This window comes from Crocodylus siamensis, chromosome 4 (genome assembly GCF_052110815.1).
Source record: "Crocodylus siamensis isolate JL-2025a chromosome 4, ASM5211081v1, whole genome shotgun sequence".
Lineage (NCBI taxonomy): Eukaryota > Metazoa > Chordata > Crocodylia > Crocodylidae > Crocodylus > Crocodylus siamensis.
The window spans coordinates 125,838,227-125,851,914 of record NC_143398.1 but is presented as its reverse complement, the minus strand read 5'-3'; the positions used below and the strand labels follow the sequence as shown (position 1 = coordinate 125,851,914).

The following is a 13,688-nucleotide window of genomic DNA, read 5'->3' as shown; positions in this document are numbered from 1 at the left end:
GGAGCTTTGGAGCAAGAGCAGGACTTCCCTTTGGGCATGTTCCCACTGGTGCCAGGCTGAGGAAAAGCAAAGGGAAGGGGGGGATGCCTCCTGACACGCATCAGCATGCCTATGTTTCTGAAATGTTTTTTGTCTTTTCTGGTCCTGCATCAGCAGTGCAGGCAGATAGCATACTTGGGATCATCTGCCACCCCAGAATGATCCCACACTACACTACCCCCTTGCTTCTGGGGTGCAGGTGTAGATCCTTCCTTATCTCTCTCCTCAGCAGGCAGGCACAATGACAGGAGGAGCTGACTCATCTGAGCCACTTGCTTCCACAACCTCAACCTCCTCCGAGGCGCTTTCTGGAGAAGAACTGGCTCTAGGGGAACTTTGAGGGGTGTGGAGCAGAAACTCAGATTTCCCCTCCTTCCCTAGAACTTCTCTGCTATGGCACTGAGCTCCCCTGATTCCAGATTCAGCTCCTCCTCTGGCACTGGAAGGCTCAGGCTGGGAACTGAAATTGGGGTGGAGGAGACTGCCATGCTAGTGCTTGTCATGCTGGTGGTGATGGGGGTTATTATTATTGCTGGTGTTAGTGGAGGTGGGGCAGGTGCAGACACTGCTCCCACTATCAGCAGAAGCCTTATGGTTGCTAGGGAAGAGGGTGTGTCTAAGTTGGGGGGGGGAGGGACACTTGCAGCTCCCTACTCCCTCCCCCCAACTCCCTCTAGCCCCTCTTGCTCTCCTGCCAGAAGGCCTGGCACCTGCCTTTCCAGCATGCTTCATAATGTTTGCTGTGGTGAAAAATGTATGTGTGTGTGTGTAATATATCTTCTATGTGCCATATATTTCCTATCTGTAATATACTGGAAAGATGCATGCAATCCTTTCCAGGAAGAGAGAATAGAAAGAGACTGACTACTAGGAAGCCAGTCACTGCAGCTAGCCAGTACCTTTCACACGCTGTTGCTTCCAGACAGACAGCTTACAAAAGGCAGAGAAAGGCTTCACACAGAGCCTCATCTGCTGTCTCTCCATCCCTCCCCTAGAGCACTGGGATTGGAAGGGACCTCAGGGACAGACTGCAGACACTGGGCAGCTACAGATGTCAATATCAGAGCAGTCCTTCCCCTCCTTTTTCCCCTCCCTCTTCTGAGTTTCTGTTTCCCCACAAGCCCACCTCCAAATAATTATGAAACAGCCGAAACATTCCAAAACATTTTGGATGGTTTTGCTTAATTTCGGAGCCTTCCATTTCATTTTGGCTTTGGTGTTTTGGGGGCCAAAATGGGCCAAAACACCTCCAAAATGAAACAGCTGCCGAAATTTCACACAGCCCTACTGAATAGCTAGAATTCATAATGAAATAACAACTATTAATAAAAGAAAGCCAGGTGTAGAAGCTTATCCGTGAATTAAAGCAGAATTATAATTATTAATATATTTTTATTATACCCAAAAGTAAAAATAAGGCAGTGTGACAGGAGTACTACTATCGGAGCATCTTCGGGTATGGCTCTGCCTTCCTGTAATGGGCCAACCGCCTGCTTATTTGCCTGCCATGCCTTGATCTTATTCAATTAATAGATTGTTGTAATCAGTGGGAGGCTGCCCATTTCTATGCACCCTGATGACAGAGGGCGCTACCTACGGCTCCTTTTCCTCCCCTACACCGCAGCCCATGCCTCGCAGATGGTGCTGATGTAATCTGACCAGAGCCCTGTTATGTCTTGGCCCTCCTTTCTGCTCTCAGGGCTCCTTGCTGCCCCTTCTCTCTCGCTCTCAGGCTGGGGTCAGTGCGCCCCAAAGATGCTTCGCCCTCTCAGGCACCAGGACCCCATGCTACCGTGGAGTCCCTATGAGGCCTCCACCAACCCCTAATAGCCTCACCCAGTCCTCCGGTAAACAGTAAACACAAAGCCCCTGGGCTATAACGTAAAACTAAACCGTCCGGTTGAACAACATTTGATCCCTACTGGGAAAATACTCCAGCCAAACTGCAGATAAGCATCAACAGGTTCAGACACAAACAGGCTATATATATACACATGGCTTCCCCATAACTAATCACAGTCAAACTATCTTCTCCCTCCCCACTTTTAATGTGGTAGATAAGTAAGATGCAGCATGGTAAAGAGCATGATGTAGGTGAAGTGTAGCATGGAGTTTGAAAAAAATGTGGAGAAGCAGTCAAGCACAAAGATACAGGAAGGGTGGTAACTCAGATAAGAGCATGAGAGATTTTTCTTGTAGGAAGCAGGAATGGCAATGGCCTTGGTACAAAACTTCATTTAGATTTCTAGCAATCCAAACATTACGTCTAAAACATTGATAAAGCTTTGGAAAGTTCAACAATGCATCTCCTTTAACAAGTAATTCCCCCTCATGTTGCAATATACAATCACAAATGCAATACACAAAACTCTAGGTAAACTACCGCGGGAGAGACTTGAAACTGAGGAAAATCAATTTATAATCTGATTCAAAAGCATGTCAGATCACTAGGTAAACTAGCACTGGAGAGACCTACAACTGAGGAAAATCAATTCATGGCTTGATTTAAAAGCATGTCAAGGGAATTTCTGGGGAATTACTTTTTCTACTGACTTTAAAGGAGGAAATGAAAATAAATGTACAGCTTATAGGAGACAAAAGCTTTTAAAGACATTAAAAGGGTTTTATTCACATCACTGAGCTTAGACAAGGTTCCTGAATAGAAAAGTATGAGGTCAAGCAATAGCTCAACCCCACTTTCTCTCACAGACAGAGGGAAAGTCATTTCAGACCTACACAGACATTTTTATCATTACTTTAAAATTAAACATTTAGCTAGTTGTGAATCATGCAAGACTACAAACAGAATAATATGAGCTCCAGTGACTTTTTTATAACCCTGCAATAACAAATCTGCAATAAAAGACAATGACAACATACAAACTGTCCTGCTATTTTGTTGTTTCTGGTATTGTCCCTAAATATAACAGTGCCCTGCTCATGATTTCTACTTATAGGTGTAGCAGGATTACCTTTCAGAGCTTGGGTTGAGTCCCCAGCTTGAGATTTTGCTGTTTTGATTGGTGGAGCCCGTCCACCAATCAGGAGGAAGCAAAAAAGAGTGAAGTCATGCCCCTTTCTTGAGGGGAGGGAGAGAGGAGCTCCCTGGACCTGACTATAGACTGCAACACTGTCAGGTCTGGAAGACTTCAGGGGCAGAGCCCTGAAGAGTATAATAAAGAGCAGCGTGCCCAACATGAGGGAGAGATGTGCCGAGGGACAAAACGGAGTGAAGCTAGGAAGAGCTGGGAAAAGCTGCCCAGTGGGGCAGTTCCTGTTGCCCCTGAAGAGCTCCAGAAGATGGCCCATGGTGGTGGGGAAGCAGAGGTTGGCTCCAGCTCCAGTGCGCAGAGCAGTGCACAGGGATACAGTGCAGGCAGTGCTGCACAGAGCCAGGCCTTGGGAGCAAGGCGCTCATGCCTGCAACCCCTAGTGTGCAGCCAGGGTGTGGTGCAAATGCCGCTGCACAGAGCTGAATCCTGGGAGCCACGAGAGGCAGCAAGTGTTTACAACGCCCGGCAAGTGGCCAGGGCCTCGGTGCACAGGGATGGTGCATGGCGGAACCTAGACCCTGGGAACCAATAGCACAATTCTCAAAACACAATCCTTAAAGCAGCAGTTTTTAGAATGATGTATGGCATATCTGCTAGTACTTTGGGGTAATCAGTTGCTATAACGGCTTTGATATCTCTTAACTTCCTCAACCAGCCAAAAAAATAGATATACATTCTGGCTGGATTTGAGGAATCTCAATGCCTTTCTCCAGGGAAGCACTCTCTCAAAACACTAAAAGCTCTTATAAATATCTAGCATTGCCTACCACTGCATCATTAATACAGTTCCTTTGCTCAAGAGAGAAGTCTGTGCATCAATATTTCCCTTAACATCCTGAGACTGAAAACTTAATTTTCATTTCTGAGATATATTTCAACTCAATACACCTCATCTTGTACTGTTTTAGTAAATGGGATTTTATCACTGACATTACTTAGCGTGAAACTGGGCCTAAATGAAAAGCTTATTTCTTTCCTTAAAGTGCACAACCCTGAATGTGATGTTATCAGTTATATGTTATTCTAATCATGAAATGTAACTGCCTGTTGTAACTGTCAAGTAATTTAATTCTCTCTGTGCCCATCATAGTATCTTCCTATGGCACTGTTTGGATAAGAAGGCTCCATCCTATATTACATCCAAGACTTGTACCAAAGCTATCATGTGCTCCTGGCACTGCCTGAACTAGGGGCAGAAATCAGTCGCTCTCAAGGACGTGTGACTAACTACTCAAGTTCTCCTAAAATCTCCCATACTCTCCCAAATAGCAAATATTTCCTGGAGAATTGTACATAGTTTTTAATCCACCCTGCTCAGAACCACTGCTAAAAAATAAACCCCACAGAATTTAGCCTATAATGCTCCAGACTCACAAATGCAACAGTGTAAAATGTGGTTTGCTGGGCCACGGCCACTTCCAGTCCAACAGCCAACTGTGCTGTGGACCAGCAGCCAACCTGCCGTGGCCCACAGCCCAGGGATTAAGAACCCCTGCTCTAGAGGATAACAGGCAATTTGTAAAACAAAGCCCTAGTAAAGCCTTATTATTTCTTAAAAATACAGAGAGAATATGCTACATTATTAGAGAATTAGAAAGTCACGCTCAGCCATCAGCTTGCTTTCTTCCCTTCTGGGTGACCCCAAGTCGTGCAAGGAAGAAGAAACAAACAGAGGCAGACAAGCTATTAACAAACAATGCCTGGGCAAATCCCAAATGCTTAGCATTGTTACTCTACCTTCCCTGCCTTTTGAGTTAAGTTACTCTAACACACTTTGCTGAAGGATGGCACTACATATATAAAGCTACCCTTTTCACACAGACAGCTCTAAGCCTTCCTCAGGTTCCACCTGGCCATGTAAATAAACTGTAGCTTTGGGAGATTTAATCCCCTTTATGGTACTATGGTAGCACTGCAGAAGTGCTGCCATCTCATATTAGTATTTGGGATATAAGTGTTGGATATTCAAATGCCATACAAAGGAGGCATCACCATCTCCATTTCACAGATTAGGAAGCTGGAGCACAGAGAAGTGAAGAAACTTAGTCAGCAGGCCTGTGACATCTTGGAATTGGACCCAAAAGCAGCCAGTGCTCTAGGTCACTAAGCCACCCTCCATAAAGATCAGCTCCCCACCATATGGTGGGGGCCTAACTCTCACCTGCAACACAGCACCTTGCACAGTGTGGATCAGGCTAAACTTCCAGCTGTCAGAAAGTTTCATCTGTGGAAGTCCCAAAGGAACTACTAGTGGATCACACATACATACTGATCAGGGTAACAGATAGCTACTTACTGTTTTCCTGACTTTATTTTCATTGTATTACAAGTGAGCATTTCTATTAAGTTGTCAACACTTGCCAAACTACACAGACAAAAATGAAACACCTACATGACTGCCAATGTTCCTGGCACAAATTCCTGTGTGGATTTCTTTATGTTACTGACACAAGTATGCACTTTTAATGTAAAGCTGGCTGGGATATTAACATAACAGTTTTGTCCTGCTTGCTGCCTACTTTTACACTCAACCTTTTGAGTGAGGAAATTCCAGAATTAGCAGCTTTCTAGCACTAAAAGCATACAAAACTAGTGGCACCAAGTCCATACAGAGAACATCCAAATTAAGAGTCAGACTTTGGGTCTACTTGTAAGCTCTGTTTGCAGAACACAAATAGAGCCAATGCAAGTACTGATGTTAAGGCACACAAAAGGAAACAAACTGATTTAAGGTAATTCAGAATTCATTACTATGCCACTTCCAGTATATACACTGCAGTACTGAAGCACTTTTAAGCAAAAGTGCTATTCTCTAATTCAAAGAAGTTGACAGATTTCACTCAAAATTTCTGGTATACATACCGCTTGATTGGCATTTTAAAGTTGAAGGGGAAAAACCCTAGTCTTCATTTCCTATGTTCATGGATATTTACAAAAGATTATACTGTAGGGATTTATCATGTTACACAACCCATCCCACCACAGCATGCTCTTTTGTATGCAAGCTAACAGACCATGCTTCCTTTTCTTCTTCTGTTATTATCCAGGAGTTTGCAGGTCTCATAATAGCAAGTGACATCTGATTAAATCCTATACTTCCATTTTCGTAGTGCCTACAAGTAGAAAAGAGCTGTGTATTTGGTAAATTCTCTAAACAGATTGTTGCACACTTGCATGCAAGTCATGTTCATGCTATGCTCCTGTTTGATGTTTGTAAAAACAAACAACTACATTTTATATGTGGCTTCTAACATGCTGTCACTGTCCTCTACACTAGCAGCGTAAGTTCCAAATATACTGGAAAAGGCTTGCTTTATACATGTAGTCAATTTTAATTAGACAACTGAACAAATAACTTATGCACCTGTAATTAGCCCAATCAGCTCAGGGAAAGATTGTACAATGAACCTGTACCGGGGGGCAGTTTTCTTGCAACCTATATTTCCCTTTCCCCGAGGTCTTTCTCCCTTGAAATTATTTTTCACACAAGACAAAGATTCCACTGTCTTCATCGTTGTGCACAAAAGACGCCAGTTTATTTATTGTGGAGAAACTGGTAAGAGTATTTTGGAGCCTTCTTCTCTCATTTACAGTCACACAAGTACAAGCTACAGCAATTGCTTACAAAAGTTATTAGTTTAAAAAATAACTTATTTTCATTTCTTCAATTGCCAACTTCTGTCTCCTGTGGACATTTTTGCTTCTTTCCCCAACACTTCTGCTGTAATAAATGTCTCATTGTCTCTTTTACAATGAATATTTCTTTGCCATAACAACCAATCGTCAAAGTATCCGGAAGCAGACATGGAGCCAGTACCATACAATCTTTCTGCTGCCTGCAAGCAGCCATTAAGTAAGTCAAAAACCATAACTAGCCCACAGACTCATTTGTGAATCAGAAGTGAAAGGAAATACTAAGATTAACTGTCCATTTTAAGCTTTAAACAGAATACAGATGTCAAGAAAGCTTGTAAGAAGAGATTCAAACAGTCAGTATCACACAGTTTGAATGGCAATACATAGCATGTATAGCCATGTAGTTATGTTGACCTCGGAATGTCTAGTGGTTTCCTCTCTGCCTCTGGCAAGCTCATAGTTCTGTGCTTAAGACTTGCATAACAATGGGGAAAACCTACAATAGGACATCTGGAGTCTGGGCTATGCACAGAGTATTTTACCTTGTATAGCTCCTTTAAGGACTACATTTGCTTAATCTGATGAGCTGTTATCTTTATGAAGTCCGACATATCCTATGCATAAAAAAGTTAGATTTAAAAGAAATTAACATATTGAATTAAGAAGAAGTATATTAATGCACAGTTCTAGAACAAGCAGCAATCCTAGTTTATATGCCAGAATTGAGACTAGTACAAGATTTAAAACAGTTATATTTACCATAATCAGAACACTTAAATTCTCATAACAGTAAGGCTTGATATTACAGTACGTATCTGATGCAGAACTCTTTAGACATAGTTTTTTGTCCAGTTTTGCAGCAACATGCTGCCCCCTGCTGCTATAAGTCTGAAACAGGTTGGCTAGGAGTACCACTTCTTGTCTTCAACTGTGATTGAGCAATATCGGCTAGAGCACTCTGGATTTTTTCCAACAGCATATCCCCACGATAGACCACCTCTTCCAGGCGGGCAGCTGCTTCATGGTTCTCCTCCTCTAATCGATACAGACTAGCAGCCTTTAAATAAGAGAAAAGTTAGGGAGTGACCTTGAACTTCACACAAGACAGATTTTGCTTCAAGAGACAAGATGTTCACACTTTTTAGTGTTGAGAGAAAGATCCTACTTTTTAACCTCTGCATCAGTCACTATCTAAAGGCCAGCTGTATCTTCCATTATTACATCTGCCACCTAATAAACAAATGCTCCCACTCCAAGGAGTTATGTCATCAAAAAAAACCCAAACATGCTTGCTTGTCTCATATAATCGTTTTTAGGTACTCAAATTAGTTGCTCAATTACAGTTTAAACCAAAAGAAACAAACTAATAAACCACAGACTTGGAACCCTGCTCCACAATAAGAGAAGATGAAGAAAGTATAAGCAGAGCAAGCTTCTTAAGACCAAAAAGAACAGCATACAATCAGCAAAAATGTCTCATTCAAACCAAAACTATTTGAATTTTTATGTTATCCTGAACTTGATGAAGTTCCAGATGATTTTGAAACAAAATATATTTTAATGTTTTCAAAAGCTAGAGGCTTTTTTGCTGGGGAAAGGACATTTTTGACCAAAAATGCTCAAACTTATGCTACGTCTACTGAGTAAATGGAACAGATCAAAACTGAGTTTTTGGTGAATAAGGTATTCAGGCCAAAGTTTTTGCCCAACTCTAGGTAAAAGCAATTCAGATTGTGGCAGATGCTCATTTGTACAGCTTTCTTTTTTAGAATTACACTACCAATGCCTCTAACCAGGTGCATTAGATAGATGCTTGTAAGGCTAATGAATAAAGACTACTACAGATGCACCAGGGATTAGAATTCAGATTTCTGCTCAATTAACTCACATAAACGTAAGTAAAAAGGTGGATATTTGTATTAAAAAACACATAGCAATGGGCTAGATACCCGAGAAGAAAAAAGTTAGAAGAGTTAGTAATCAGGGAGAGAGGGTGGCAGCTCCTTCTACACAAAAGAAATCTAAATTTATCCTTAAAGGAAGAGTCTATTCAAAGAGACAGTATTAAAAGCCAGCTACTTCAAGCAATTTGACATGAATGGGGATTATATTAGCACCTTTTCAACATGAATAACCAGATTCTATACTGTTCTAGTGTGGCCAACTTTATCCTCCCCTAACACAGTCCATTAAAAAGTAGGAAGTGACAATGCATGAGCAACAGTTTAATCAGTTTAAAAGGGTGGAAGTGAAGTAGTAAGGCCATTTATGTTACACGATCTGTCCAGGACTAAACACTTTTCTGCTTTTAAAGAGGTGCCTTGGAACCCAATGACCACAGCACTGTCATTCTTAGCAAATGTAGTTTTCCCTAAAAATGAGGCCCAGACACTGGTCTAATGCCAGCTGAGGTAAGCCTGTTTACCCACTGGATCACCCCCTCCCCCCAGTCTCTGCAACACCTTGGCTTTCTAATGCAAGCTGTCACTACAACCAGGTGTGGTTTAACTATAGAACAGGGAAAGATCTTTAGTATGCTTGCTCTGCTGATTGAAACTATACTACTGCATTTAATCAGCAAAAGATGTGGCAATTACTATTTCTAGTCTGCTAGCCAAGTAACACTTCACAATACTTATGACAGTTTCTGTTCAACTCTTCATAAATTGCCAGGTTTAGATGCCTTCTGTAATTCACAAATATTCACTGCATTTTGCAGAAAAGCAGCCTGCTTAAAAATTTCTAGTTTCAGTTCTTGTATTTACCTCATCTTAGAATGAAGTCTTAGAAAGTAGCATGTACAGCTAATGCCTATTTTTGTATTAAAAAAATAAGATAAGGCATATAAAAGGGGACCCAAGCAGAAGGCACATGAGTCTATCTACAGCACTTATGTCCCTAAAATAAAAGGGGAAGCACCAGCAGGACAAGTTTGTTCTGAACCTAAGGAAAGTTTGCTGGTGCAGCAAGAAAGCAGAAGACTGCTTTGTGATACAGCTGGAGCAGACACACGGTAACCCTTTAGAAAGCCAGGGTCTAGATACACAAAATGGGCCACAAAGGCTTTAAAAGAGCAAAACTGAAGTGTTTTGCTCTTGCTGGGACTAAGTACAACCTGCTCCAAGAGAGCAAGTTGATACACAATTTTTGGGCATATTTAAAAGATAAAAATAGACAAATTGTCAACAATTGAAAATGCCAGGTAACTTCCTAAAGTAACTTTAGGTGGTAAGAACAGTTTCTTTGGCATTGTAAGAAAGGCAAGGCAAGTTTTACATATCTTAATGGTCCTGGATGCAAGTCTGCCCACCCTGTTCCAAGTTCACCTACACAACGTCATCTTTTCAGTATATTGCCTGAGATTTACAGGTTCTCTTTTGAAGAGCTGAAGTTCATTTTAAACAATATGCAAGATTACATCTTTTACATTATTTACTCTTTTGAGATGTGATTTAATGCGATTAAGAAGCATTTTTGCGGTGTTTCAGTATTTTGGATTTTAAATTTTCTTACCTGCAGAGCTGCTGTTGATTCTTCACTAGGTAACGAATCTATCAAAACATCTATATCCTTAGCGGTACGAGCAATCAGTGCTGCAAAGAGCTGGGCATATTCTATTAAAAATAAAGTAAGAAATACTCTAATATACTACTTTTAACTCTTTTCTTCAGGGTACCTGTAATAAGCTGGGGGTACATTTAAAGAACTTGAATCCATTTCAGACAAGCTGTATTTATTTCTAAAACCAAAGAAGGTTTCAAGCCTTAAGAACTTCCCCATACAAGGCAGTACATTAGGACAATTGAATCAGATTGAGCAGATAAAAGGCTAGAAATTCACAGTATTCACAAATAAAAGGCTAAAACATCAGATTAAATATAGTTGTATACATATAGTGCTCCCATAACTATATGAAGTAGGATTTGCCACTTCACTAACTGTTAGTTAACAAATGTTAAGGTGTGCAATAACAGCCTCTGTGCAATATAAACGCTTCATAAATATGACGGTGAAAAATTTAAAGAAACAGCTGGATTAAAAGTTTTACTGCTACTGCATAAGAATTTTAGCATGCTGAACTTAAATGCCTTTAAAAACTTAGCTGTCCATACTTTTAAAAGAATTTGCAGCTTAGAAAGGTATCTACCTTTGCTAGTGATAAGACTTAAATTCTGGTAAAGTATAGAATTCTTCTATTAGCTTTAAAAATTGAATTTCATAGTATTATCCATCCAGTTAACAAGTAAAACAAGACTACAGTTAAAAGGTTGTTAGGGAGATTTATAGTTTTTCCTGTTTACTTTGTGCATCTGACATATTTCAAGTCATAACCACTGTTTCCAAAAAAAAAAAAAAACCCAAAAAACAACAACAAAACACCAAACCACACAAAACAAAACCCAAAACCAATCACCAAACAATATGGAAGAGAATAAAAAGAAGCTGCACACAAGAAAAAAAAAAGGTGACTAAGAAAATACAACTAATACTCTGGTTAAAGATTTAATGCGCTTTAAAAAAACATTAAAACACATTTTACATGTTTAATCAAGTGTCATTTTGACAATGTTTGTTTCAATAGTCCTGTTCACAAGTTTTTGTCCCTTAAATGTAAAAAGTAGCACTCTGCAAACAGTATTTAAAAACCTTCTTGCTTTCAAGGACATCAATAAATATTAGGGAGAAGCAAGTCTAGCATCTTCAAGGTTGTGCAAGACATACTAGTCTAGCCAGTGGCCAGATTACCACATGCTACAGTAAGTAGAATTTGCTTTAGCTAGAGCTTAAAGGCAGATGTATCAAACACATCTACCCCTGCAGCCAGCCAAGCGTCTCTGAGCCAGTCTGTGGACTGAACTGGGACTCTCCCCCTCTCCCGCTGCCCACCCTTACCATGGAGTAGCGACAGTGCTGGGTCCAGCTTGTGCACCACATGCCAGCTGCTGGAACTGGCACAGGGTGGCCCCAGCACTGCAAGAAGGGCAGGAAGTCAGTCCAGGGTGCCGCCTGCAGCCCATGCCTCAGATTTCCTGTGCTGCCAGCAGCTCTGGGTCCAACCCAGGCACTGCAATGTCCAGGGGACCTTTTGCATAGTGAGGACAGGGACCAGCACATGCTGCATGCAGGGCTGTGCATGGTTCAGTTGCCCTGAACTGCAGCACAGCACCATTGTGCACTGTGATAGCCCCAGTTGGGACCCCCAAGGTCAAGCCTAACCTGATTTAGAACATAAAGCAAAAGGAGATTAATTTGAGAAGCATTGTTGGTTGTGCATCTAGATCAGAAGAGTTCCCACTTAAGAAACACATAAAACAAAATTAGGGCTGACCTAATCATTTAAACACTAAATATTTTAAACTGCCTCCCTGAAAGACAACTCTTACTTTGTCCTGCCATTACATATTTTAGAGCAGAGAATAGGATTGTTCCCAGATACCATCACACTGGTACTGTGGATAGTATGGCCATCAGGATGGTAGTTCTGCGATGGCTTAGTGAGGAATAACCCTGCCAAGGCTATGGGCTGGAAATGACAGCCTCTCAAGGTCCCTTCCAGCTGCCTTTCCTACAATTCTACCAACTCCAGACAGCGTCACTCACATTTGCGCTCTTGCAGGGACCCAGAACATATCTCATTTGGCTCCTGCCCTCACTGACCTCCGTGTGCACCAGTGAGCTGCCCCGCCAGTGCTGCCAGCCAGAAAGACTGCACAAGGAGATGCTTTTTACCTTCCGTGGGATTGGCTGGCTGGTCCTTGTTGAGGGTGGTCTGGATATTGTTGAATGAGGCAGGCGGGCCGCATTGCTGCAGCACCCCAATGGCATTGCAGAACTGGTCAGCGAGCTGCAAGGAGCATCACATGTCAGGCTCAGCCACGTCCAGTGAGCAAAGGCAAAGCCCCTACCCTCCTCACAACCCCAACCCCCACCCGGCCCTCCCCCCGGAACCCCCTCTCGCCTCCCTAAGATAGCGCCTCCCGACCCACGCCCACTGGTGGGGAGGGGGGGGAGAAGCGGGACCAGGAGCCACCCGGGTTTCAGCAGCCCCGCCGCGGCCCCTCACCGAATTCACCGCGTCCTGCAGCTGCGTGAGCCGATCCGCCATACTCCCGCCCCAGTACCCTGCCCGCCCATTGGTCATCGCCTAAACGCGACGGCGCAACCAATCGCAGCTCCTGATCTTAGGTGGGCAGGAAGGGAATGGGAGGGGGCGGGAAGTAGAAGTGGGGGCGGAGCCGTACCTGGTTCCTCTTCGGGCTTGTGGGTTTGGGTTTTACCAGGAGCGTGTCCCGGCTGCTGGGGACTTACGAGGTCTCATCAGGGGGTTCGGGCGCCGCAGGGACTGGGCCTGGGCAGGCCTGGGCAACTTCCTCAGAGGAGCGGGATCCTTTGGGGCTTGACGGAGGGGCCTGAGTTCCCTGCCTAGTAGCCATAAGGGGTCCCCTGCGATGCAAATAAGCAAACAGTCGGGGCAGGGTACTCTCCCGGGGGCTTGTATTGTTTCCAAAACCCGCCCCAAATCATGAGGCTGAAGTTGTTTGCTTATTCCAAGTTCCTTATTCCCAGTGCGAGGCTCCTTTTTCAAAGCTAATCTAGAACCAATAAAAGCTTGTTATTAATTAATTGCACATCCTAAAGAGAGCGAATTTCATCCTGTTGATGCCACTGGTGGACTGTCCCAAAGAACAGTTCCGCCTGGCCCAAAGTACAGTTTGGCCGTGCCAGGCTGCCAGCTGCCATGCCCACTATACTAAGTATAATAGTTTAAATAAAGAACTGGCTTTTGGGTTGGGATTATGGCTAGAAAATCTGCTTGGGCCACCCATCAGGATACCTCTGCATGACCAGGGGACTCCACCAAATAGGTAAGGGTTCTTTGGGACAATCCCCCAGTGGCATCAACAGGAAGTTTGTGGCGGCCCAAGAATTATTTTGCCCCATAATCCCATTCTAATCTGA

The 13,688-nt window shown here is 42.9% G+C and overlaps 1 protein-coding gene across 2 annotated transcripts; it reads right to left on the bottom strand.

The window, feature by feature from the left end:
* Window positions 1-6,404: 6,404 nt before the first annotated feature.
* MED21 (mediator complex subunit 21) lies at window positions 6,405-12,867 on the bottom strand. 2 transcript variants are annotated; one of them, XM_090043691.1, is made up of 4 exons: window positions 12,793-12,867; window positions 12,387-12,573; window positions 10,242-10,342; window positions 6,405-7,785 (listed from the first exon to the last, which is right to left on the bottom strand). In XM_090043691.1, the coding sequence occupies exons 1-4, from the start codon at window positions 12,832-12,834 to the stop codon at window positions 7,609-7,611; spliced, it is 507 nt and encodes a 168-aa protein (XP_089899817.1). In that variant the 5' UTR covers window positions 12,835-12,867; the 3' UTR covers window positions 6,405-7,608. The 2 variants fall into 2 exon arrangements, with proteins under 2 accessions (XP_089899817.1, XP_089899818.1); XM_090043692.1 differs by having other exon boundaries at window positions 12,459-12,573.
* Between the last annotated feature and the right edge of the window lie 821 nt (window positions 12,868-13,688).